This window comes from Haliotis cracherodii, unplaced genomic scaffold, assembly GCF_022045235.1.
Source record: "Haliotis cracherodii isolate W230 unplaced genomic scaffold, xgHalCrac1.p SCAF_9, whole genome shotgun sequence".
Classification (NCBI taxonomy): Eukaryota; Metazoa; Mollusca; class Gastropoda; order Lepetellida; family Haliotidae; genus Haliotis; species Haliotis cracherodii.
The window spans coordinates 4271838-4297542 of record NW_027266343.1 but is presented as its reverse complement, the minus strand read 5'-3'; the positions used below and the strand labels follow the sequence as shown (position 1 = coordinate 4297542).

Here is a 25705-nt window from a genome sequence, read left to right as displayed (position 1 = left end):
CGTGGATCGATGCTCATGATGTCTATCACTGGATTCTCTGGTCCAGACTCGATTACTTTACAGACCGCCGTCATATTGCTGGAATATTGCTGAGTGCGGCGTACAACAAACAAACAATTACACATTCATCATTGTTTACTAATGACAGACAAGTCAACTACATGCAAGATGAATGTAATAATTTGTTCTAAGTTTTGATCTTCTGGATGTGTACCTAGGAATAGCTGGAAGTGGAAACTGCATTTGATTTGCTGTATAGATGAATGATGTGATGTGTGTTATGTGCAGGTCGAACGAGATGATCACACCGGTGGAGTCCCAGATTGTACGTGTTGTGTTGATGAATGATGTGATGTGTGCTATATGCAGGTCTAACGAGATGATCACACCGGTGGAACCCCAGATTGTACGTGTTGTGTTGATGAATGATGTGATGTGTGTAATATTCAGGTCTAACGAGATGATCACACCGGTGGAACCCCAGATTGTACGTGTTGTGTTGATGAATGATGTGATGTGTGTAATATTCAGGTCGAACGAGATGATCACGCCGGTGGAGACCCAGATTGTACGTGTTGTGTTGATGAATGATGTGATGTGTGTTATATGCAGGTCGAACAAGATTATCACGCCGGTGGAGCCCCAGATTGTACGTGTTGTGTTGATGAATGATGTGGTGTGTGTTATATGCAGGTCTAACGAGATGATCACGCCATTGGAGCCCCAGATTGTACGTGTTGTGTTGATGAATGATGTGATGTGTGCTATATGCAGGTCGAACGAGATGATCACGCCTGTGGAGCCCCAGTTTGTACGTGTTGTGTTGATGAATGATGTGATGTGTGTTATATGCAGGTCTAACGAGATGATCACGCCGGTGGAGCCCCAGATTGTACGTGTTGTGTTGATGAATGATGTGATGTGTGTAATATTCAGGTCGAACGAGATGATCACGCCGATGGAGCCCCAGATTGTACGTGTTGTGTTGATGAATGATGTGATGTGTGTAATATTCAGGTCTAACGAGATGATCACACCGGTGGAACCCCAGATTGTACGTGTTGTGTTGATGAATGATGTGATGTGTGTAATATTCAGGTCGAACGAGATGATCACGCCGGTGGAGCCCCAGATTGTACGTGTTGTGTTGATGAATGATGTGATGTGTGTAATGTGCAGGTCTAACGAGATGATCACGCCGGTGGAGCCCCAGATTGTACGTGTTGTGTTGATGAATGATGTGATGTGTGCTATATGCAGGTTTAACGAGATGATCACGCCGGTGGAGCCCCAGATTGTACATGTTGTGTTGATGAATGATGTGATGTGTGTTATATGCAGGTCTAACGAGGTGATCACGTAGGTGGAGCCCCAGATTGTACGTGTTGTGTTGAATGATGTGATGTGTGCTATATGCAGGTCAAACGAGATGATCACGTCAGTGGAGCCCCAGATTGTACGTGTTGTGTTGAATGATGTGATGTGTGTTATGTGCAGGTCTAACGAGGTGATCACGCCGGTGGAGCCCCAGATTGTACAGGTGGTGTGTTGAATGATGTGATGTGTGTTATATGCAGGTCTAACGAGATGATCACGTCGGTGGAGCCCCAGATTGTACGTGTTGTGTTGAATGATGTGATGTGTGTTATGTGCAGGTCGAACGAGATGATCACACCGATGGAGCCCCAGATTGTACGTGTTGTGTTGATAAATGATGTGATGTGTGTTATATGCAGGTCTAACGAGATGATCACGTCGGTGGAGCCCCAGATTGTACGTGTTGTGTTGAATGATGTGATGTGTGTTATGTGCAGGTCGAACGAGATGATCACACCGATGGAGCCCCAGATTGTACGTGTTGTGTTGATAAATGATGTGATGTGTGCTATATGCAGGTCAAACGAGATGATCACGCCGGTGGAGCCCCAGATTGTACGTGTTGTGTTGAATGATGTGATGTGTGTTATGTGCAGGTCGAACGAGATGATCACGCCGGTGGAGCCCCAGATTGTACGTGTTGTGTTGATAAATGATGTGATGTGTGTTATATGCAGGTCTAACGAGATGATCACGCCGGTGGAGCCCCAGATTGTACGTGTTGTGTTGATGAATGATGTGATGTGTGTTATATGCAGGTCTAACGAGATGATCACGCCGATGGAGCCCCAGATTGTACATGTTGTGTTGATGAATGATGTGTGTTATATGCAGGTCTAACGAGATGATCACGTCGGTGGAGCCCCAGATTGTACGTGTTGTGTTGATGAATGATGTGATGTGTGCTATATGCAGGTCGAACGAGATGATCACGCCGGTGGAGCCCCAGATTGTACACGAGCTGACCACGGTGCTGAGGGAATGGCATGGCATATGGAAACAGCTCTACGTGGTCAGTAGGAGATAAACATTACATGCTGTCTGATTTGCTTCTTGTTATTGGGTGTTTGATCATGTTGATGCCAGAAAATATCAGTTTTAAGAGACAGTGTTAGCCAGAGGTTTCAAATGTAAAGTGTCTGCACATCAATCAGAGGTTTCAAATGATTAGTGCCTGTACATCAACTACTCAAGACCTGAAAATGTCTGCATGGTCAATGTTACGAGAGGTCACATAATAAAACATGGCTCAAATTTCAGGAATGTTTTATTTAAATTCATATTTTTTTTCACCTCAACTGTGATCATGATGATAAGTCTGCAGGATTGTGTTTCTGTATGATTCGCAAGGCTTGAAGGGCATTGTCACTCGGTGTGGAATAGACTTCCAAAAGGATTGTGTAAACAGTTTCCCAAGTACATGTGATTCCATTTTGACAAAGTTCAATATGCATGGTACCTTGGGTACTGACCTCCCATGAGGCTTAATGTCACTGGGGGCACGGGTGGCCCAGTTGTCTAAGGCGCCATGATTCGCTGTGTCCCTTGGGCACGCCAGAAACCTATGATTGTGGGTTCCAGTATGGATACACATAAAATATTTTGCGTACATCATTAGGGCTATATATGTTGATAAGTTTGAAACAATGCATGCATGTATGCTGACATGACGAAATATGACAGAAATGCTAGATGTGAAACGATACAGCAAGGTCGTGATACAAAGGTCACGATACAATAAGTGTCGCGATATGCATATTTATGTCAAATCGCATGGAAATGTCTTGGCTATTAATATTTCAGAGCAGGTTCTAAAGGAAAAGCTAGCTGTAGATACATGTTCGTTGCAGCAGTAATGTATTTTAACAAGTGTATCATCTTGTATCGATGCAGACAAAATGTATCGTGTATCATATTGGCGCTTGAAAACTCACGGTGAACAGATGTATCACTTCACCTCACTCATATTTGCATGATAAAGACAGGAAAATTTCATAGCTGAAATAATATCATATCTCCAATGAAATAAACACATCTCCACTTGCACGAAGCAAAGGTTATAGCAAATGGTATTTCAAATACTTCTGTAAGGCGACTTACCAGCCGAAGACTAGTAAAGTATCGGTCCCTTCATCTCCCCCTGTGATGGTGTTGCAGAACAAGAGCAGGAAGGACTTCGACAAGATCAAAGACATGATGCTGGAACTGATCTCCTGGAGGAGAAAAATCCTATCCCGTAAACTTACAAATGTGAGTGATGTAGTTACCATGGTTACATTCAATAATGTTTCTGAAGTGATATGTTTCACGCTGTTACATTTTGTGACAATGAGACGTTTTCTTTCATGTCTTGGGGCAGGGGTGGCCCAGTCGTCTAGGTGCCGCAATTCTCTCTGCGAGGTTGCCTCCCCTGGGCATGTTGGAGACCTATGATTGTGGGTTCAAATCCTGGTTTTCCCTGATTGTGTTTGTATTTTCTTGTTATGTCTCAGCACGATACCAGTGCTCATGGGTTTAACCTGAGTTGTAAACATCTGAGTCCTGCATCACTTCAGGCTGTCCTACCAAGCTGTGATAACTGGAATACTGTTAAAATCGGCTTTAAACACAACTTCCCTCACTCACTCACTCTTTCATTTCTGTCATGTCTATTACTTCCCCAAACACTTCAAGCTTTTAATTTAGAAATAACATTTCTTCTGTTGGTATCTTACTGCCCTTGTTACGAGACAAAATCTTGAACACCAAGTAATGCCCAACCAGCTATTATGATCATATCTTATTCTTAGCATGCTGGGGCACCGCAGATTGAGGACCTCCTCTGTGGTCTAGCGGTAGAGCGTCTGTCTGAGATCAGAAGGTCTGGGGTGCCCAGCCGCGTCAATACCAACAGACGTTAAAAGATGTTTTTTGTTGTTACCCTGTCTCGCGCTCGGCATTAAGGAGCTGAAACAAGGACTTGTCGGCTCGGAGTCAGTATACTGTGTCTGAGTGGGGTATTCATGGGAAACACACACACACACATCCATCGCTATATAAGTGCTATAATCTTGGACACGACATTAAACCCAATTTCACCTCCCCACCATAGATTGAGAAGGGGAAATATCCACATGAGTGATGTGACACTGCTTGTATTTCAGGATGAGCTGAAGGTGCTACAGCAGGAGATTACCTCAAGGATCGATGCTGGCAATGAGTGAGTCAACTGAGCGTTGGAAAACATAGCATTACCATGATTACATTATAACAGTTTTCATTTTTATTTGATGATGCTTAAGGGTGGAACAGTCGTCTAAGGCGCCGCGATTCGCTGTGCAGAGTTGCGTTCCTTGGGCACACCAGAAACCTATGATTGTGGGTTCGAATCCCAGTTCGCCCCAATTATGTTTCTAGGTTTGTCAGCACCATACCTGTGCTCGTGGGTTTCACCGAAGTGGTAAACGTCTGGGACCTGCATCACTTGGGGCTTTCTTCCCACATTAAGCTGCCACGCCGCAATATAACCATGATAAATGGAATACAGTTAAAAGCGGCGTTAAACCCAACGCACTCACTCACTCACTGATGATACTTAAGAATGCCTCTGAACGCTCCACTGAGGCTCAGGGCACAGCAGGTCCACAAATCCCTATGCTAGAAAGGGAGGCTGATTAATGTTTTGGCTCAAATTTTGAAGATTGAAGGCCAATGTCACTTAGTGTGAAATAAACGTCCAAAATGTTCTCAGGTCATCGCTACGACTAAAGGTCAAGGTTATAAGACTGAAAGTGCTTGTAACTTCTTTATCAGGGTAACTAGGGGCATGGGACGATCTTTTTCAAAGTTAAAACTACATTGTGCATATGCTTTTCCAAACCGTTTGTTATATTACCCCAAACGGGTCATGATATCAAACAGTTCATGATATCACCACAAACGGAACATACGGGTCATGATATCCAACAGTTCACAATATCACCACAAACGGATCATACGGGTCATGATATCTAACAGTTCATGATATCACCAAAAACGGATCATAAGGGTCATGATATCAAACAGTTCATGATATCACCACAAACAGGGAATATTACATGAACTTTTTTTAATTAAGTTTACTAAACTGAACAGAATTTGACTAGACTCCTGCTTCAGACCAGTTAGACATGGTGGTGTAAGACAACCAGTGTAATATCCTCAACCCCTAATTATTCTTCATCCTGTGCGTTTGTTGCAGTCTGTTGAAGTTAGACATGACAGTGCGGGACGACCAGTGTAATATCCTCAACCCGGAGTCTACCAGTGTTATAGAGGTCTACAGATGTGTAAGTATTAGGGCCAAGCTCATGTCTTAACATAAACTTGGACTTGCTTTAAATCTCGGTCCAAATATCAGCCTTAGAGGTTCAGGGAATGTCTGTATGCCTCCCCCAACAACGCGGGGAATTATTTCATTAAAATAGTCCACTGCATGATTAGACATTTGTTATGTAAAGTTATACTTGTTTCTTTGGTCTTGTTATGTCTATCAACATGGATAAAAAATACACCATTTTAACATTATAATGTTTCGACTATAGGGTTGTTCCTGTTGTCTAAAGTGACAGTGTTCGTTCTTCGGAATCTTATGATTTGCACTGGTCGGCACCATACCTGTTTTTGTGGGTTTCACTAGTCTTCTTCGACCCGTGAAGATCCGGGGTAGAATAGGTTTTCAACAACCCATTCTTGCCATTAGAGGCTACTACGCTTGTCATAAGAGGTGATTTAGGGGATCGGGTAGTCAGGCTCGCTGACTTAGTTGATACGTGTCATCGTATCCGAATTGCGTTGATCGATGCTCATGAAATCAGTCACTGGACTGTCTGGTCCAGACTCGATTATTTACAGACTGCCGTCATATAGCTTGAATATTGTGGGTATGGCCTTGCCAAGAGACCTTGCTTCACTGTAGAACAACTGAAATACTGTTTTAAAATGGTGTTTAAGCTCATTAAAGTTTTGTAGTGATCTTGGTGAGTCCTTTACATTGGTCTTGTTGTCTTACAGCATGTGAATGCAGCAGAAAGAATCCGAAGACAAACTGTAAGTACAATAATGTTCTGAACTGCATATCTGAACAAACAGGGATCATACTGGTCATGATATCACCTCAAACAGGGATCATACAGGTCATGATATCACCACAAACAGGTCATACAGGTCATGATATCACCACAAACCAAGGACATGGGTCATGATATCACCACAAACTGGTCATACAGGTCATGATATCACCACAAACTGGTCGTACAGGTCATACAGGTCATGATATCACCACAAACCAAGGACATGGGTCATGATATCACCACAAACCGGTCATACTGGTCATGATATCACCTCAAACAGGTATCATACAGGTCATGATATCACCACATACAGGTCATGATATCACCACAAACCAAGGACATGGGTCATGATATCACCACAAACTGGTCGTACAGGTCATACAGGTCATGATATCACCACAAACTGGTCGTACAGGTCATGATATCACCACAAACTGGTCGCACAGGTCATACAAGTCATGATATCACCACAAACCATGGACATTGGTCATGATATCACCACAAACCAGGGACATGGTTCATGATATCACCACAAACCAGGGACATGGTTCATGATATCACCACAAACCAGGGACATGGGTCATACAGGTAATACAGGTCATTATATCATCACAACCCAAGGACATGGGTCATATTATCACCACAAACTGATCATACGGGTCATGATTTCACCACAAACTTATCATACGGGTTATTATATCATCACAAACCAGGGATCATACAGTTCATGATATCACCACAAACTGGTCATATGGGTCATGATATCACCACAAACTGGTCATACGGGTTATGATATCACCACAAACTGGTCATACGGGTCATGATATCACCACAAACTGGTCATATGGGTCATGATATCACCACAAACTGGTCATATGGGTCATGATATCACCACAAACTGGTCATACGGGTCATGATATCACCACAAACTGGTCATACGGGTCATGATATCACCACAAACTGGTCAAATGGGTCATGATTTCACCACAAACTGGTCATGCAGGTCATTATATCATCACAAACTGGTCATGCAGGTCATTATATCATCACAACCTGGTCATACGGGTCATGATATCACCACAAACTGGTCATACGGGTCATGATATCACCACAAACTGGTCATACGGGTCATGATTTCACCACAAACTGTTTATACGGGTCATACAGGTCATTATATCATTATATAAACATATTACCCAGGAAAAGTCATGGGAAGTTGTCAAGCTAATAGGGTTTGTACCCTGTATAAACATGATAAAGTTTGTTTAGACAAGGTTGAATCAGTTTTCATATTTGCATGGTGTGACCTAGCATGACTTCTCACAATATGTTGCTCAGTTGACAACACGGTCGTCTTATCAACCAATCAGAGAGCTTGTCTTAAAGCATGATTGACATTGGAACAAGAAAGTAATCAATACGCTGTCATCGGTTGGATTGACCCTACTCGAGATGTCTACACTCAAAGTAATATTTAGTAATTGTCACAAATATTTTATCAAAATTGACTGAAGGTTTTCTAAATTTCAAGCTTGTCTGCGGCGACTTGAAGCTGGGTTGTTTTTTTAGCCCAGCAATCTCATGTAACGAGTCAGGCATTGATTTTGGACAGCTCATCGAAATGTAAATGTTGGATGTTCTGTCCTTTCAGAGTGCGGTGATCAGTGAGTGGAAATGTAAATGTTGGATGTTCTGTCCTTTCAGAGTGCGGTGATCAGTGAGGAGATCAGTAAACAAGTGTCCCTCCCACTTACGTTCAACCTGTTCGTTATGCTGAGGAACTTTGTGTGTAAAATTGGTGAAGATGCTGACATTTTGATGAACCTGTTCGATGCCAAAGAGGGTAAATTCATCAGTGAGAACTATCTTGTGAAATGGAGTAAGGAGGGTGTGCCAAAGGATATTGAAATGTTGAACAACTTCAGAGTCGTCTTCACCGTAAGTTGAGATGTGTGCCTTATACAGAAAATGATTTGCATTCCTTGGGGATTTAGGGCCACAGGTGGCCAAGTAGACAAACCTGTGACTGTGGGTTTGAATCCCTGTACATCCTAATTATGATTCTAGGTTTGTCAGCACCATACCCATGCTTATGGATTTCAGTTTTCACTAAAGTTTTATTTGTGCATCACTTTAGGCTTCCGTATGCTGTGATATATCTAAAATCTGTTCAAAGCGACAAGTTCAAAATAATTTAAAAACCCAACAAGACAGTCAGGCAGAGACCCATAAGTGTTACCTGCTGTATTCAAGTATTATAAATATTGAAAAATCACAAAACCTAAGAGACAAACCATGTCTTTATTCAGTTGGAATAATGCAAACAATTACTTGAGAATCTACAAGGAATTATGATAAGACTGAATACATCACAAGTCTCCTGGTGGTAATGAAGGCCGGGAATCAACCAAGCACTAACGGTGAAGTGACACCAATACACAGGATATTCAAAGTCCTTTTACATGCACTTCAGTGACTTTGCCCACACACACGAAAAACCGGGTCCTGCAGTAGGAATTGAAAAATCCACACCCCAAAGAGGCCAACCTGACTGTACATGAGTAGCCTTAAAATTTATCTGCCAGAGAGTCGGGCAGGGAAGGAAAATTTCATGCAGCCCCACAGAAATGTTACCAGCCACGGGCAGCCAGGCAGATATTTCGGACACAGGTGTTTAACTAATTCACTCACTCACTTTGGATTGCTCACGTATGATACTTAGGTGAAAAGACAGCCTCCGTGGTCTAGTGGATGAAGCGTCTGCCCAGAGTTTAATGGGGTTTAACATTGAGATTATTGCACCCATGTACCAACGTGCATGCACATATTTGTCTGTCTGTCTGTGTTAACCTTGACTACTGCAGGCTGTATGGTGCTAGCCGATGACACCATGCCGCAGTATACATGACTACCCCACTAACTCACAGAATATGGACTCTGAGCTGACCTGTCCTTTTTGACAGCGCCAGGCAGGGTACCAACAAGTACCACCTTTTAATGTCTTTTGATATGACGCGATGGGGAGATCGAACCACCGACCTTCCACTCTCTGGCAAACATTTTATCCACAAGACCAAACAGTATACCACAACCGTAGAGCAAAAATCATTGTCCGAATCACTTTTGCACACAACTTAACATGCTTCAGCAACAGACACCCCTACTACTTGTAGTCTCCACCACCGGCAGGTTTTATTGTATATGTCCAATCAACAGCTAGCTCCCGAACTGGGCATGGAGCCAGTAAACACTAAGTACTGTAAATCTGGAAATTAATGCATCTCCAAAAATGTTAATACGACTGCTGACCCCTAGCCAAAAATATCAGATTTATAATAATAGGAATGGCCTGATTGAAGTGACGCTGTATCAATATGATTTATTTTTATTCTAGGATCTTGGAACAAAGGACCGTATGAGGGAGAAGGTGTGTCTGGTGTTCCAGATTATCAGAATAGGTAAGACTGGCGTCCATTAACTTACTGGGGAGGCTAACAAACACAATCCTTGGCTCGTGTTTGAAAGGGGAGACAACTCAGTGTGTAAACAAAACACAAGAAGCAAGTCTGCTGGTACTTATTTCAGTCACTCAATGAATACCCTTGACATATCCTTTGAGGCTTGAACTTAACTGTGATAATGAGTTTTTTATCTTGCCTTAAAGCAGTTTTTTGTTTCAGGTGTGATGGATTCAAAAGATGCTGACAACAAGAAACAAACTCAGGGAATCAGACGTCCATTTGGAGTGGCAGGTCTGCTGGCTTATCTTCTCAAATATTTCATTGGACATAGTTGCCAAGTGTCCCCTGGGGACTCAGTTATTAACCGGCCACCATGGTCTAGCGGATTTGTTTTTGTGTGCGGCATTAAACATCACGCAATGGGCCAAGTCTCCTGCAAAACAATCTTCTTGTTAAACATTGTTAAATGATGATTTCACCAACGTGAATAGACTAAGGGGACTAGGGAAATGTCCTTATTACCGTTTTTTTCTACTAACACAATTCTAATTGCTAGGTTAGTTATGATAAAAGTAATGATGGCCACAGTTGGAACTCAATAAAATTATCTACTTATAAGATGTTTCCAGTTATCTAGTTTCGATTGTACAGTTTTTGACTGTCATCATGATCATTGTCCTATTTTATTGTTTATTTTTTCAGCGATGGAAATCTCCGACTACATCCAAGGAAACAAAGAGTGCAATGAGGACCAACAATACTTCATCCCATTTCAGCAGTAAGTTGTACAATCTGTGCATCACTTCATCCCATTTCAGCAGAATTTGTCCAATCTGTGCATCACTTCATCCCATTTCAGCAGAATTTGTCCAATCTGTGCATCACTTCATCCCATTTCAGCAGTGAGTTGTACCATTTATGACTAAATTTCATTTAATTATCCATAATGAATCTGTAAAGTAATATCACCAATTGAAATTCCTTTCAGATGTGGAGAAAAAGAATTTATGGAGAATGTTATCAAGAAAGTCATCACAGCTAAGGACATCAACCACAAGGGACAAGGGATCTGGGTGTCGCTCAAAATACTCCCCGGGGACCTAAAGCAGGTGGGTGTGTACGGCTGAGGACCGCCTCCGTGGTCTAGTGGTAGAGCGTCCATCCTGAGAGCGGAAGGTCCGGGGTTCAATTCCCGGCCGCGTCATACCAAAAGACGTTAAAAGTTGGTACTTGTTGTTACCCTGTCAGGCGCTCAGCATTAAGGGCCTTAAACAAGGACTGGTCGGCTCTGAGTCAGTATATTGTGTCTGAGTGGGGTATTCCTGTTAAACTACGACATGGAATCTCAGTGAGCTAGCACTATAAATCGGCATCAGTCCGGACTAGTACAAGCAGTCACAAACACACACACGTGCATGCACGTCGCTATATAAGTGTAATAATCTTGGACGCGACGTTAAACCCCATTTCACCTCACCTCACCTTATACAGAGCTGAATCTTTAAGCCTTGACAAGATGTTCTTCATGCAATCTCATTAAAATCCGATCTTACTGCTCTCTACTGCTAAACACAGGTCTGAGGACAGCCCATGATGAATCACGACCTGATTTCTCAAATAAACCAAGACCAGTCAACAAAAATTTAAAACTTGGAGGCTTTCCGACTGTATTAACCAGTGTCTTGAGAGTAGCCACGGAGTAATTTTGTTTATCGACTCGTGTTGATGTGTTTGATATCAGAAGGCATGAGTGCGAGATTCTCCATAAATCCTACATCGGACAGGTCACAATTCAAGTGAACTTAAGCCAAGTTTAAAGCAGAGTGTAATTGGATGGGTGAGCTTGTGTGCCAGCTTGACTCCTGGGAGTTTCTAGTGCTTCCTTCCTGCCCCACACCAAAGTTTTGTTTGTTTGTTGTTTAACGCTGCCACCCGATCCCGTTAGTCGCCTTTTACGACAAGCATAGTCACCTTTTACGGCAAGTATGGGTTGCTGAAGACCTATTTTACCCCGGAATCTTCACGGGTCCCACACCAAAGTCTATATGAGACATGTACTGTCACCTTCAGCAGGTGACTTTGTCTGAACTATTCCTCTGTTCACTCAGCAGTGAGTGGGTACCCGGTAGGATGAGATGGTAACGACTCTCAACTTTCTAGCACTTCACAGGCAGCTTGGGTTGTATACTCCAGAGGGAGCTGAGAATGAAAATTGAGTGCAAACTGATCCATTGACCGGGAATTGATCTTCACCAACCTATGCTTGTCATAAGACTACGGATCGGGTGGTGAGGCTTGCTGACTTGGTTGATGCATGTCATCGTATCCCATTTGCATAGATCGATGCTCGATGCCATCAAATATAGCTGGAATATTGCTGAGTGTCACGCAACAAACAGAATTATTATTACCGTATTCAACGTAATAAGCGCCGCACTCTAATAAGCGCCCACGGCGGTATTTGCTAATATATTGGCTAGTGAACAATCCCAATTCCGATTGATCAATGTACACAACACTTATTCATTATCGTATAATACGCATTTGTGTGTTATATGCACCCTTAATTATGGGCAATTAAATTCTGGGAAAATGTATCTCTCGTATATAAACATTTCAGGCTGTCAGCATAAACCACGAAATTTATCTTTGAACTCTGTTTTTTTCCACCAAAATAATATTCTAATAAGAGCCCCCTATTTCTAATTTTGTACGGTATTATAATTATTATTGTTATTATTGTTGTTATTATTATTATTACAGGTACAAGAAGACTTCCCTCATATAGTCGGAGCTAACACTCCCATCGCACGCAAGATGGGATTTCCTGAAGTCATAATGCCAGGTGAGTTGTCTCCCTTAAATATATCATGTATATCACCCTGCTCTTTAATATCTTATTACATCACTCCATCACAACATTCAGAAATAGTCATCTGATATCAGATATATACTGATGGTCCAAAGTAAAGCAACCATGTTTATCTTAGCGACAGTTGTTAAGTGGGAACTATGGATGATGACCTAGATGCACGTGATGAATCAACTCATGAACCTTATGATGATGACTAGAACCTCAAACCTTGCAAAGAATGGTCCGAAGATTAAAGATGGTTCTTAATTTTGTGACATTTGTTCTTAATCCTGTTGGGACGGTCGGGTAGCCTCGTGGTTAAAGCGTTGGCTCGACCCGGGTTCGATTCCCGACATGGGTACAATGTGTGAAGCCCATTTCTGGTGTCCCCCTGGAATATTGCTATAAGCGGCGTAAACCCTCACTCACTCACTCTTAATCCTATTGATTTGAAACGATATGTGGTCTATGCACATGATGCATGTCTGTTCATTCTCAGCATTTAGGTCATAATTATATGAGTTAAGATGTCCTGCAATGCTTTAATTCATATTAATAAGTACACAAAGTTCATATTCTGGCCAGAAGTCACTGTTATTGATGATATTGATTGGAAAATTCTCCTCATTTTGAAAATTACACATGTTATAGAATGTGTTGTTAAATTCTGTCTATGTTGCTTAACTTTTTACCATCAGTATGTTTATGACAAATTCATGATATTGATAACTGTTCCATCAGTTTAATTTCTCAACTTGCTTAATAGTATATGAACATGAAAATAATCATGAAGATGTATTTTCAATAAATAGTCTTTCATTGTTTATCATAATATTTGTTCAAAGTACAGTAGAACACGGATATAACGAACACGGATAGCGCGAACAACCGTATACAACGAACTGTTAAGAAATTCCCGATTCATCTCCTACATATTATCATGTAAAATGTACGTACATAGCGAACTAACGTATATAGAAAAATGATATATGATCACCGACAAGCCCAAATACCACTAATTGGTGACTTATATAGCGAACTGAGAAATCTCATTCAGCGTCAAGTGTCTCTGAAAATTGGCTTTACACAATCAGCGGCTAATCAACACAATCACGGTGACAATACAACCTTGTTAAACTTTCAATAATGTTTACATTAATTTCCGCAAAATCGTGTTTAAGGTGATCGGGAGATCGCACAACTCACCGTTATTTACAGCAACCACGGTCAGTTAACCACTATTGACGCCTTGAAACGAACTTTAGTTGCGAGAATGGATACATATATCATAAATGCCATACTATGACTCGTTGAAAGTCATATTTGTTGTAGTTTGACTGCTAAATGTCAACACAACATTTTCGCAATCGAAATACATGAAGCGCAGGAGTGAGTTAATATTTAACGTCACATCGGCAATATTGCAGCCATATCGTGATGAGACAAAAGTCCCTACGGTGACTGCTCAAATTGTTCATTAAGTAAAAATCACCTTTGCTACGTGTATGTGTATTGTGTTTTGTTTTAGCAAAAATGGGCACGTTTCCAAGCGAAAACGTATATATCGAACAACGTATATATAACAAACTGATTTCTCCGGTCCCTTGTAGTTCGTTATATCAATGTTCTACTGTAAATATATATTAAAAGTAAGAATATGTTTTTTATGTTCTATAAGTGTGAAATTTTAGAGAAAATATTAATCAACACTAACAATAATCATGACAATGATAACCCTGCTATGGTAAAGGGAGCTATTTGATTTTTACTGGTCGCAGTTCCCATCCACACTGTGTGTTATTTGATGTACAATAGCTAATGTCTGACCTGTTTCTCTTGCCCTGTTAGTGGAAGGTAAGATGTGCTGTCGGTGGATATTATTTTTTAGTTTGAGTTTTTTACCAAACAAATCAAGATATTCCATGTGTTTCATTGTACTCCTCCTCTTCAGTGTTGGAGAATTGTTACAAGGAGTTCACTTTTCATCTATTTGTTACACACTGTTGTTTCCTTGATTTTATTCCTGTCCTGTAGGCAATATTCATGATTTATTATGATATATGTTTGATATTTTCTGTTCACATTTCCATCTATTTGTTATTCTGTTACATTTGTTATGGTGTGTGTGCACATGTTGGGTGGTTGGGGATTTATTTAGCTCACCTGACTGAAGGTCATGGTTTCCTTGTCCGTTGTCTTGCGTTTTTGCCATTGGCATCATCTGTGAACAACATGTTGCTAGAGGGCATGGGTGGCCCAGTCGTCTCAGGCGCCACAATTTGCTGTGCAGTTACCTCCTTTGGGCATGACATGAACCCATGATTGTGGGTTCAAATCCAAGTTCGCCCTTATCTTTCTAGGGTTGTCAGCACCATACCCGTGCTCGTGGGTTTCACCAAGGTGGTAAGCGTCTGAGACCTGCATCACTTCGGGTTTTCCTCCCACATTAAGCTGACATGCTGTTACATAACTGGGATACTGTTAACAGTGGATTTAAGATAACATACCTTTTACCCGGTACCCATCAATGATGAAAACTGAATATGTTCAAGAGGTTCAAATCTGATTTTCAAAATGGCCACCAAAAACATCCATTTTGCAAAGCCTATTTACTGCCTTTTTTCAGCCATATATAATGGTAGAGGGAGCACGTGTTCACTTAAAGTTTGGTCTTGCTTTGACCTTTGCACTTTGACCATCCACCTCAGTCCTCTCAAAATGCATTTTTGCCTCCGCAAACATCTGAAATTGTCCGCCAAAGCTGAACTTGTATGGTTCTTCTTTCAATGACACCATGTTTTGTTCAAAGAAAAGTAGGTGTCAATATCTGACATGAAATTTTGGCGTTTCACCACATTCATGTGTGATCAGTATAACCATAATGTGTTCATTGCTTGTCACATCTACCATAGTGTTGCATTCCAAAGGATTATTAAAGTACTCACGAAAATGAAAAAAAACTTTTTTCGATCTCAGATTTTAAATAAATGCAGTTAATATACAAAATATGTAAATATTCAAATATTTTTTGTGTTTATGTAGTATACCTACATAAACACAAAAAAAGATTTGTTCAAAGAACAACGGTGTGCATACTGTGTAAATCTGTGAATTGACACATAATGTGCATACCAATTTTTTTACGTTTATACCTCTATAAACATAAAAGCATTTTGAGGTCAATTCTTATAAATAAGGTTGGTTTACCACTATCACGAAATTATTGCAATAGTGTGGGTCACTATTGCAATAGTCATGATAGTCAAAATATCCCCTATAGTCCCCCCTATTTGTCACTGACTTACAAGGGAGCTAAACCCTACAGTTTATTTGGATTTCCTCAGTATTTCTTCGTTATATTTATTTTGCAGTTATAAGAATATAGTGATAGATTGACATTATGGCTGTATTTCTCTTATGTTAGTGGTAGCTGACTGGGGTGTGTGAGTTATTTCAGCACTTGTTTCAAATCATTTATTTCCACGCCACATATTCATTTTTCCAGATGTGGTTAGTTTATAATTTCACCCATTTACGTTGTACAATTGTTGTGCTGTTGGTTAGTCTGTAGAAGTTGTCAATCCTGAACAGAAGGGGCATAGTCGAACTTGTTGTCTATGTCACCGAAATTCCCTGTGTTGCCTCCCTTGGCCATGCCAGGATCCACTGATTGTGGCGTTGGAATTTGCCCTTGCTTGAGTTGATCCCCCACTTCACCTCATCTCACATACTCTTCAATGTAGAAACTGTGCCCTTTTGAGATATGAATTTCAGCAACAATAAAGTAACTACCGTATTCGACGTAATAAGTACCCTGCTCTAATAAGCGCCCACGGCTAAATTTGCTAATATATTGGCTAGTGAATGATACCAATTAGCACCCCTTACAATTAATCAATGTACACAACACTTATTTATTCGTGTATAATACGTACTCGTGTGTTATATGCACCCTTAATTATGGGCATTTAAATTCTGGAAAAATATATCTGTCGTATATAAACATTTCAGGCTCTCAGCATAAACCACAAAATTTATCTTTGAACTCTGTCTTTTTCACTAAAATAATATTCTAATAAGAGTCCCCTATTTCTGATTTTGAGAGCACCCCGTGCGCTTATTACGTCGAATACGGTATTCGATTTTCATCCAAACTTTTTTCTATATTTTTTCAAACAAACTGTTGGACATGTTCAAGGCATACGGTACATTAACAACGAATATGAGTCAAATAATCCACGAATGTTAGGTAGCACAACATATACAAGAATATCTGTTTCTTCAACTTAGACAAACAAAGTCAAACATTGTGATTTTCTTTTTTTATTCATTTTAATTCAATGGGACAATCATGTGATGTGTTTTGGTTTTGGGGTGTGTTTTTTATGTCTTGGGTAGGTGTTTGTGTGCAAGGATGAATTTAATTTCATAATTAATTTATTATGTCCTCACAGATAAGACCGTTTCACAGGTTCATCTCTGAAGTTTCAACAATCATCATGATCATTTAATTGAAATAAGTGCCTATCATGTGAATGTTCACATATCATCATGTTAAATATAACATTTCTTAGTAATATATCAGTTTATTTGTTTATCAGAGCATTAACCATGTTAACATGTAACATTTTCTGAGTTTCTCGTTTCAATAACAAAGGTGTTTGTCAAGAGTGACAGGACAGTTTAGGGAAGAAGAACATATAGAATGAAAAGTTTAACTTGTTAAACCTGTATTCCTTTCAGGCGATGTGAGGAATGACATCTATGTGACCTTGATGCATGGAGAGTTCACAAAGGGGCCGGCCAAGACCGCCGACAAGAACGTAGAGGTTACAATGATTGTGTGTAACAGGCAGGGAGGAGTGTTACAGGTAGTTTTTCTTTGTGACTCTGGTTACTGATGGATGTGTTTGAGATAATTTTTCACTGAGTTTGGTTTGGTTTGGTTTGTTGTTTAACGCCGCACTCAGCAATATTCCACCTATATGACGGCGGTCTGTAAATAATCGAGTCTTGACCAGACATTCCAGTGATTAATATCATGAGCATTGACTCACACAATCGGGATTGATGACATGCATCAACTAAGTCAGCGAGTCTGACCACCCGATCCCGTTAGTCGCCTTTTACGACAAGCATAGTCGCCTTTTACGGCAAGCATGGGTTGCTGAAGATCTATTCTACCCCGGATCTTCACTGAGATTACAGATTGTAGCAATTTGCCAGCTATAGCACGACAGTCTGTAATAATCGAGACAATCCAATGATTGATATTGTGAGCAATGATCCACGTCATCGGGGTACGATGACCCACCATCAACCATGTCACTGACCACCCAATCCATTTGGTTGCCTCTTACAACCAGCATAGGTTAAAGATTCCAGGTAAAAAAGATCTTCAGCAACCCATGCTTGCTGTAAAAGACAACTATGCTTGTTCAAATGTTGTGAGAGACGACTAACGGGTTCGGGGAGTCAGGCTCGCTGACTTGGTTGATGCATGCCATTGACCTCAATTGCGTACATCGATGATCATGATATCAATCCCTGGATTGTCTGGTCCAGATTCGATTATTTACAGACCGGCATCATTTAGCTGGATTATTGCTGAGTGCGTCATTAAACAACAAACAAACAAACATCATAGGTTGCTGGGGACCTATTCTAACCCGGAATCCCCATGAGTATTAGAAATAGGAGGTTTCCATTAAATAGTGGGAAGTCTGGGTTTCTAAACTAACAGGGAGTCACAGGATGATTTTCACCCCAAATGTCTCACTTAAGCATTCAGCAGAAGATATATTCCACATGTGCAAATTCAGATAATTCTTGCCTAACTTTGATCTGTTCAATTGAAATTATTATGACCTTATCAGACAATTGTCTCAGATGAATGATTTTCAAGTATTGCTGAAAGAATTCAAGATTTTCACAAAGCAACACTGAAACTACATCGGAAATCATGACATATGTGTCGTTTGATCGAATTCTCTCTGCAGCCTCGACATAGAAGCAAGATGTAATTCTGAGGTTGTGGATGAACTTCGTTGTTTCAGAATGTGATCAGCTATGGTTGCGGAGACAGCATGATGTCGGAGTACAAGTCCATGGTGTACTATCATGAAGATAAGCCAAAGTGGTTTGAGTTTGTCAAGGTAGGAACACAAATAGCACACTTTTGTTACCGTATTCGAAGTAATAAGAGCCCCGTTCTAATAAGCGCCCACGGGGGTATTTGCTAATATATTGGCCAGTGAACAATCCCAATTAGCACCCCTTCCGATTGCTCATGTTCACAAGACTTATTTATTCACGTACAATACGCACTCGTGTGTTATATGCACCCTTAATTGTGGGCAATTAAATTCTGGAAAAATATATCAGTCGTACATAAACATTTCAGGCTGTCAGCATGAACCACGAAATTTATCTTTCAACTCTGTTTTTTTCACCAAAATAATATTCTAATAAGAGCACCCTATTTCTAATTTTGAGAGCGCCCTGGGCGCTTATTACGTCGAATACGGTATTAATTCTTGATATTTTGTTCTAGTTGACACCATGTACACACAACCAATATTTACCCATAGACTTCTGTAGTAACATTACTTCTTTTTAAATAATTAGGCATTAAGTGCCATTTTACCTACATGTGAGCATAGATTGGCCTTAAAGCTGCAATAAAGTCACATAATATGGCTCAGTTTCATTTCTGTGTACAGGAAGCTAAATACTTCTGCAGTTCTGCAGCAAATGTCACTTACTTGAAGGAATCTGTGGACACATTCAGCATAAGTAATGATGTTAAAGGAAATACAGGACTAAATATTGAAAAACATGAATGTTTTAATTACTGGGTGGATGTATTTTTGAAATATCCAAATCTTTCACAATATCATCCAATCATAGCTGCTGGCTTCTTCGCTGTGACTCTCCTACCAAGAGCTCCTTGCGGCTAGCCTAGTATGTTATGCTCACTCTCCTACCCAGAGTTCCATGCGGCCGGCAGCCAGCCAGCATGCGGCCTGCGCCATGTGACGATTCATCACATCTTTCACAGTCCATTCAAGATATTGCATATGCTTTCATCCGTTTCATGTTTGACAAGTCTACACATTTTCATAAACAATTGTCAAAGAATGGTTACGGTTCATTAAGAAAGTATCCTAAAACGTGAAAATCTACTTGTTTTTGCGTAGTTATCCTTTGTCTACATTGTTTGTATGGCTCCACGTGCTGTCACCGAAGCCCTACGGTGAGCTAGCGATACGGTCACTTTGATGTATAAATATAAATTGTCATGCAACTCACTGTCGCAGTTGAGGTAGCATATCTATCTGCTGATCTATATAATAATGCAAAACAACATGTAAAGCGCCCTCAAATACTTGCTTTAGTCCGTTCTATACTGATTTCTGAAAAAGCGCGTTTGTTTACAAACAAGAGAAAAGTCCGGTCACATGATATGCAAATTAGCCTGTGGCAGTGGTGTTATGCTGAGTCACCACTGCGACGGAGTGTGTGTTATGATAAGTCACCACTGGGCTGTACCCACAATTGTCTCTGGTTTAGTGTAGTGGAACTTGTGTGTGAGGACCAGTGTAGACAAATTTGCTGTCAAGTGAGGCCAGTGTGCTCATGTCTTGGTGTAGAGGATATTTGAAAAAGGTTTTGTTTGGTGGGAAGAAAATTACAATTATTATACTGTTGCCACCGACAGCTTGATGTTTAATGATTTGTTTAGATCAACGGGTATTGAAAAAGGAAAAGGAAATTAGAAAACGAAATATGTGTTTGAAAAACTAAAATTCTCTAGGTGTTTTGGACTTTTTTCCTTTCAGTTTCACAATTTTAGTGCTATTAAAGCCCCAAACCATGAAATGAAAGAAAATGGTTTCTGATTTACTAAATTGTTCCTCTTTGCAGGTTGCCATATCGACAGATGAGGAATTTAAGGGTCTACATCTCAAGTTCCTCTTCAAGCATAGATCTTCTTCCGAAGGTTCGTTCAATATCTTGACAATTCGGTAACATCAGAATGGTGTAAGAATGGAGACTGTTAGGTTGGCATCTGATGTTATGAACCCAACAGAGACTTGGACCACATCAAAGTTATGAAAGACAAATAGCAACAAGCTGCCATGCAGTTGTCTGTGTAACTTGGAATCATGTGGTTTAGGTTTAGGATCTGATTGGTTTAGGATGCAGATCTGCATTAAGTGGGGAAATCTGATTGGCTTTGGAATTTGGAATGGGGAATGCTTCTTAGGAGCTGTGCTGTTATCATATCAACATGATCTAAGTGCATCTGTCATATGTCATGTGATCACTTTAAGACCATCAGACCAAGTTCGGGAATCAGGGATATTATATCACCATCCATTCTATTCTGATAAATAACCTGGAGACATTCATACTATAGTTTTGTTTGGTAAGCTATTTCTTATCTGATTCAAAACAATCTATGGTCGCAAAAAGTATTTATCCGAATAGAAGGAAGGTATAAGCATGATAATACCAGGAAACCTGATGATGTATCTGTCTCCAGCTTGGATGTGTCGAATGTCCTGTTGTGTCGGTCCTGTCAAACTCAAACCATATTTGAGGTGAGGTGAGGTGAAATTGGGTTTAATGTTGCGCTCAAGATTATTGCACTTATATAGCGACGTGCATGCATGTTTGTGTGTGTGTGTGTGTGTGTGTGGCTGCTTGTACTAGTCCGGACTGATGCCGATTTATAGTGCTAGCTCACTGAGATACCATGCCACAGTTTAACATGAATGCACCACTCAGACACAGTATACTGACTCCGAGCCGACCAGTCTTTGTTTTAGCCCCTTAATGCCGAGCACCAGACAGGGTAACAACAAGTACCATCTTTAAACATCTTTTGGTATGACGCAGTCGGAAATCGAACCCCGGACCTTCCGCTCTCTGGGCGAACGCTGTACCACTAGACCACGGAGGTGGTCTAACCATATTTGAACCTGGATATGTCAAACATAGCGTGTCAAATTCCTAACTCAATTTATCGTCGCAAGAATTGAAAATGACTTAAGAGATACCCTCATCGTAACTATAAGCAGGATAAATTTGAAACACGAGGTAGAATTTGTATCAGATCTTATGGCTTAAGACAAGTCAAGTCAAACAATTTCGCTGGTCCCAAGGAGTTCCTGAGATATCAGGGTTCGACTGAGTAGTAAACAAGCCCAACAATGCTTTGTTCATCCGATTCTAGCTGTCACATGTTTTTGTATGAGGTAGCCAGCGTTATTTTCTCACTTCACCTGTGATATGTTACAGCAAAGGACAAGTCAGAAAAGCCATTTGCGATGTCGTTTGTGAACCTGATGAATGAGAATGGGACAACGCTGGAGGATTTATCTCATGAACTGCTGGTGTACAAGGTACTGGATCCATGCTGCCTGAGGCCTTAGTGTGTCTGTCTGTCTGTCTGTCTGTCTGTCTGTGTGTGTGACTGTTTGTCTGTCTGTCTGTGTAACTGTTTGCCTGACTGTCTGTCTGTCTGTCTGTCTCTGTGACTGTTTGCCTGCCTGTCTGTGTGACTGTTTGCCTACCTGTCTGTCTGTCTGTCTGTCTGTCTGTCTGTCTGTCTCTGTGACTGTTTGCCTGCCTGTCTGTGTGACTGTTTGTCTGTCTGTCTGTGTGACTGTTTGCCTGCCTGTCTGTCTGTCTGTCTGTCTGTGTGACTGTTTGCCTGCCTGTCTGTGTGACTGTTTTCCTGTCTGTCTCTGTGACTGTTTGCCTGCCAGTCTGTGTGACTGTTTGTCTGTCTGTCTGTCTGTGTGACTGTTTCCCAGCCTGTCTGTGTGTCTGTCTGTCTCTGTGACTGTTTGCCTGCCTGTCTGTGTGACTGTTTGTCTGTCTGTCTTTTTGTGTGACTGTTTGCCTGCCTGCCTGTCTGTCTGTCTGTCTGTGTGACTGTTTGCCTACCTGTCTGTCTGTCTGTCTGTCTGTCTGTCTGTCTGTCTCTGTGACTGTTTGCCTGCCTGTCTGTGTGACTGTTTGTCTGTCTGTCTTTTTGTGTGACTGTTTGCCTGCCTGCCTGCCTGCCTGTTTGCCTGCCTGCCTGCCTGCCTGTCTGTCTGTCTGTCTGTGACTGTTTGTCTGTCTGTCTGTCAGACTGTTTCCCTGCCTGTCTGTGTGTCTGTCTTTGTGACTGTTTGCCTGCCTGTCTGTGTGACTGTTTGTCTGTCTGTCTGTCTGTGTGACTGTTTGCCTGCATGTCTGTCTGTCTGTCTGTGTGACTGTTTGCCTGCCTGTCTTTGTGACTGTTTTCCTGTCTGTCTGTGTGACTGTTTCCCTGCCTGTCTGTGTGTCTGTCTGTCTGTGTGACTGTTTCCCTGCCTGTCTGTGTGTCTGTCTGTGTGACTGTTTCCCTGCCTGTCTGTGTGTCTGTCTGTCTGTCTGTGTGGCTGTTTGCCTGCCTGTCTGTGTGACTGTTTGTCTGTCTGTCTGTCTGTGTTTGTCTGTCTGTGTGACTGTTTGCCTGCCTGTCTGTCTGTGTGGCTGTCTAACAGTGTGACTGTTTTCCTGTCTGTGTGTGTGACTGTTTACCTGTCGGTATCTGTCTGTCTGTCTGTGTGACCATTTTCCTGTCTGTCTGGGTGACTTTGCCTGTCTGTCTGTCTGGGTGACTGTTTGCTTGTCTCTGTTTGTGACTGTTTTGCTGTCTGTCTGTGTGATTGTTTGCGTGTCTGTCTGTTTTGACTGTTTGCCTGTCTGCATGTCTCTGCCTGTTGTGTCTATCTATCAACCTGTCTCTCAGTCTGTCTGTGTGACTGTCTGTCTGGGTGACTGTTTGCCTGTCTGTCTGTGTGACTGTTTATCTGCCTGTATGTCTTCTGGTATGTTTGTATGTTTGTCTGTGCATGTGTGAGCCTGCTTCTCTCGGCCTGTCCATCAACCTGGCTGTCTCGCTTTCCTTCTGTTGTTCTTTCCTTCTGTCTGTCATTACACCAACCTTTAAAACCCACTAACCGAGCATTTGTATTTCCAGATTGAAAGTAAGAAACATGACGACAGCCCGGCGTACCTAGATCTGCCATCCACACGTCTGGATCTAGACCACCGTCAGGCAAATGACAAAAGCCGCCAGTCAATACAAGCAGGCTGCTACACCCTCAGCAGCAGAGACTCCTTCCACATCACATCATTCGTCTGTTCCACCAAACTCACGCACAATGGTAGGTAGACAGGGGTCGATTCAACTGCTGGCCCATTGGCCCGTGGCCAGTTAAAGTTACAAAAAGGGCTTGCTGAAACGTTAAGTGATGTCCTGTCTTGCTAGTCAAACTTTCACGACTTCTCTGTGTATGTTCAAGTTTTTTAATTGGATCATCTCTGTAGAATGACATCCGGACGCCATTTTGTAATGTTGTGTACAACTTCTGTATGGGCTCATAAATCACCATGAATTGAGGCTAATGGAAGCCAAGACTAATCTGTGCTGGAAAAAACGTTTTATAGGTGAGGACGCGTTAATTTTTCAGAGCCCTGCTAGGTGGCTACGCTACCTCATGTTCGGCCATTTTGCGTCCTCCTCCATTTTGTTGTTGGCCAGTTAGTTTGGAAAAGGGCCAGTAACTTTCAAGAGGAGCAAGACCTGCTGGCTACAGACAAATTTGTTGTTAAATCTACCCCTGGTAGATAAGCTGAAAGCTTGAGGCTTGCTCTCATTTTTTGGTTGTTTGTTTGTTTGTTGTTTAACTCTGCATTCGGCAATATTCCAGCTATGTTAATAAAGTGTGTAAATAATCTAGTCGTGTCCAGACAATCCAGTCATTGATATCATAAACATTGATCTTTGCAAATTTAGATATCATGACATGTATTAACCAAGTCAGCGAGCCTGACCACACGATCCCATTAGTCACCTCTTACTACATGATTATGATTATCGTTGGTTGGTTGGTTTGTTGTTTAACGCCGCACTTAGCAATATTCCAGCTATATGATGGCAGTCTGTAAATAATCGAGTCTGGACCAGACAATCCAGTGATTGATATCATGAGCATTGATCCCCGCAATTGGGATCGATGACATGCATCAACCAAGTCAGCGAGTCTGACCACCCGATCCTGTTACTCGCCTTTTACGACAAGCATAGTCGCCTTTTACGACAAGCATGGGTTGCTGAAGATCTGTTCTACCCCAGATCTTCACTGGTTCAGATAATTCTTGCCTAGCTGTGATGACTTCAGTTGAAATTATTGTGACCTTATCAGACAATTGTCTCAGATGAATGATTTTCGAGTATTGCTGAAAGAATTCAAGATTTTCTTAAATTAAGCTATGTTCAACATGTGACAAAGCAACACTGAAACTACATCCGAAATCATGATATATGTCTCGTTTGATCGAATTCTCTCTGCAACCAAATTATCACAAGTACCAATTGACTTTTATCAACTGACCCCTGTCTGTGCTGTTGTCCACAGTTGATCTGCTGGGGCTGCTGAAGTGGCACGAGGTTCTCAACGACACGGTGTCTCTCAAGGGCCATCTGTCACATGTGATGAAGGAGGAGGGTGAGGAGATCGTCAAGGTGAGAACGAAGCCTAGCCTCCTTCCTTCCAGTTTGATTTTCCACTGAAACAAATTTCCAGATGTGTGCATGCATGTTGGGTTTTTTTAATGCCATACTGAGAAATATTCCAGCTATTTGACAGTGGTCTGTAAATACTCATCTGGATCAGACAATCCAGTAATTGATATTGTGAGCAGTGATTCACGCAGTCAGGGTACATTCACATGACTACCTCATTCATTCAGTGGCTTCTTACGACCAGCATAGGTTTAAGCTTTGGGGACCAATTCTCACCCATAATCCCTGCACGTTCATCCAGTAATGTCCTTCTGTATAATTATAATCTTTCCCAGCCTTATTGCCTGGATTA

The 25705-nt window shown here is 41.3% G+C and overlaps 1 protein-coding gene across 10 annotated transcripts in view; it reads left to right on the top strand.

Moving 5' to 3' along the window:
* The window catches only part of LOC139452129 (dedicator of cytokinesis protein 1-like), a 94458-nt gene that overhangs the window by 4245 nt on the left and 64508 nt on the right, over window positions 1-25705 (top strand). For all 10 annotated transcript variants that reach the window (XM_071233461.1, XM_071233457.1, XM_071233459.1 and 7 more), the window contains exons 4-20: window positions 2293-2389; window positions 3535-3627; window positions 4521-4576; window positions 5597-5684; window positions 6409-6444; window positions 8172-8405; window positions 9862-9925; window positions 10148-10219; window positions 10631-10706; window positions 10917-11037; window positions 12692-12773; window positions 17526-17653; window positions 18839-18937; window positions 20709-20784; window positions 22089-22192; window positions 23806-23992; window positions 25247-25353. In XM_071233461.1, the coding sequence (XP_071089562.1) occupies window positions 2293-2389; window positions 3535-3627; window positions 4521-4576; window positions 5597-5684; window positions 6409-6444; window positions 8172-8405; window positions 9862-9925; window positions 10148-10219; window positions 10631-10706; window positions 10917-11037; window positions 12692-12773; window positions 17526-17653; window positions 18839-18937; window positions 20709-20784; window positions 22089-22192; window positions 23806-23992; window positions 25247-25353 (1720 nt within the window). The remainder of the gene's footprint in view (window positions 1-2292; window positions 2390-3534; window positions 3628-4520; window positions 4577-5596; window positions 5685-6408; window positions 6445-8171; window positions 8406-9861; window positions 9926-10147; window positions 10220-10630; window positions 10707-10916; window positions 11038-12691; window positions 12774-17525; window positions 17654-18838; window positions 18938-20708; window positions 20785-22088; window positions 22193-23805; window positions 23993-25246; window positions 25354-25705) is intronic.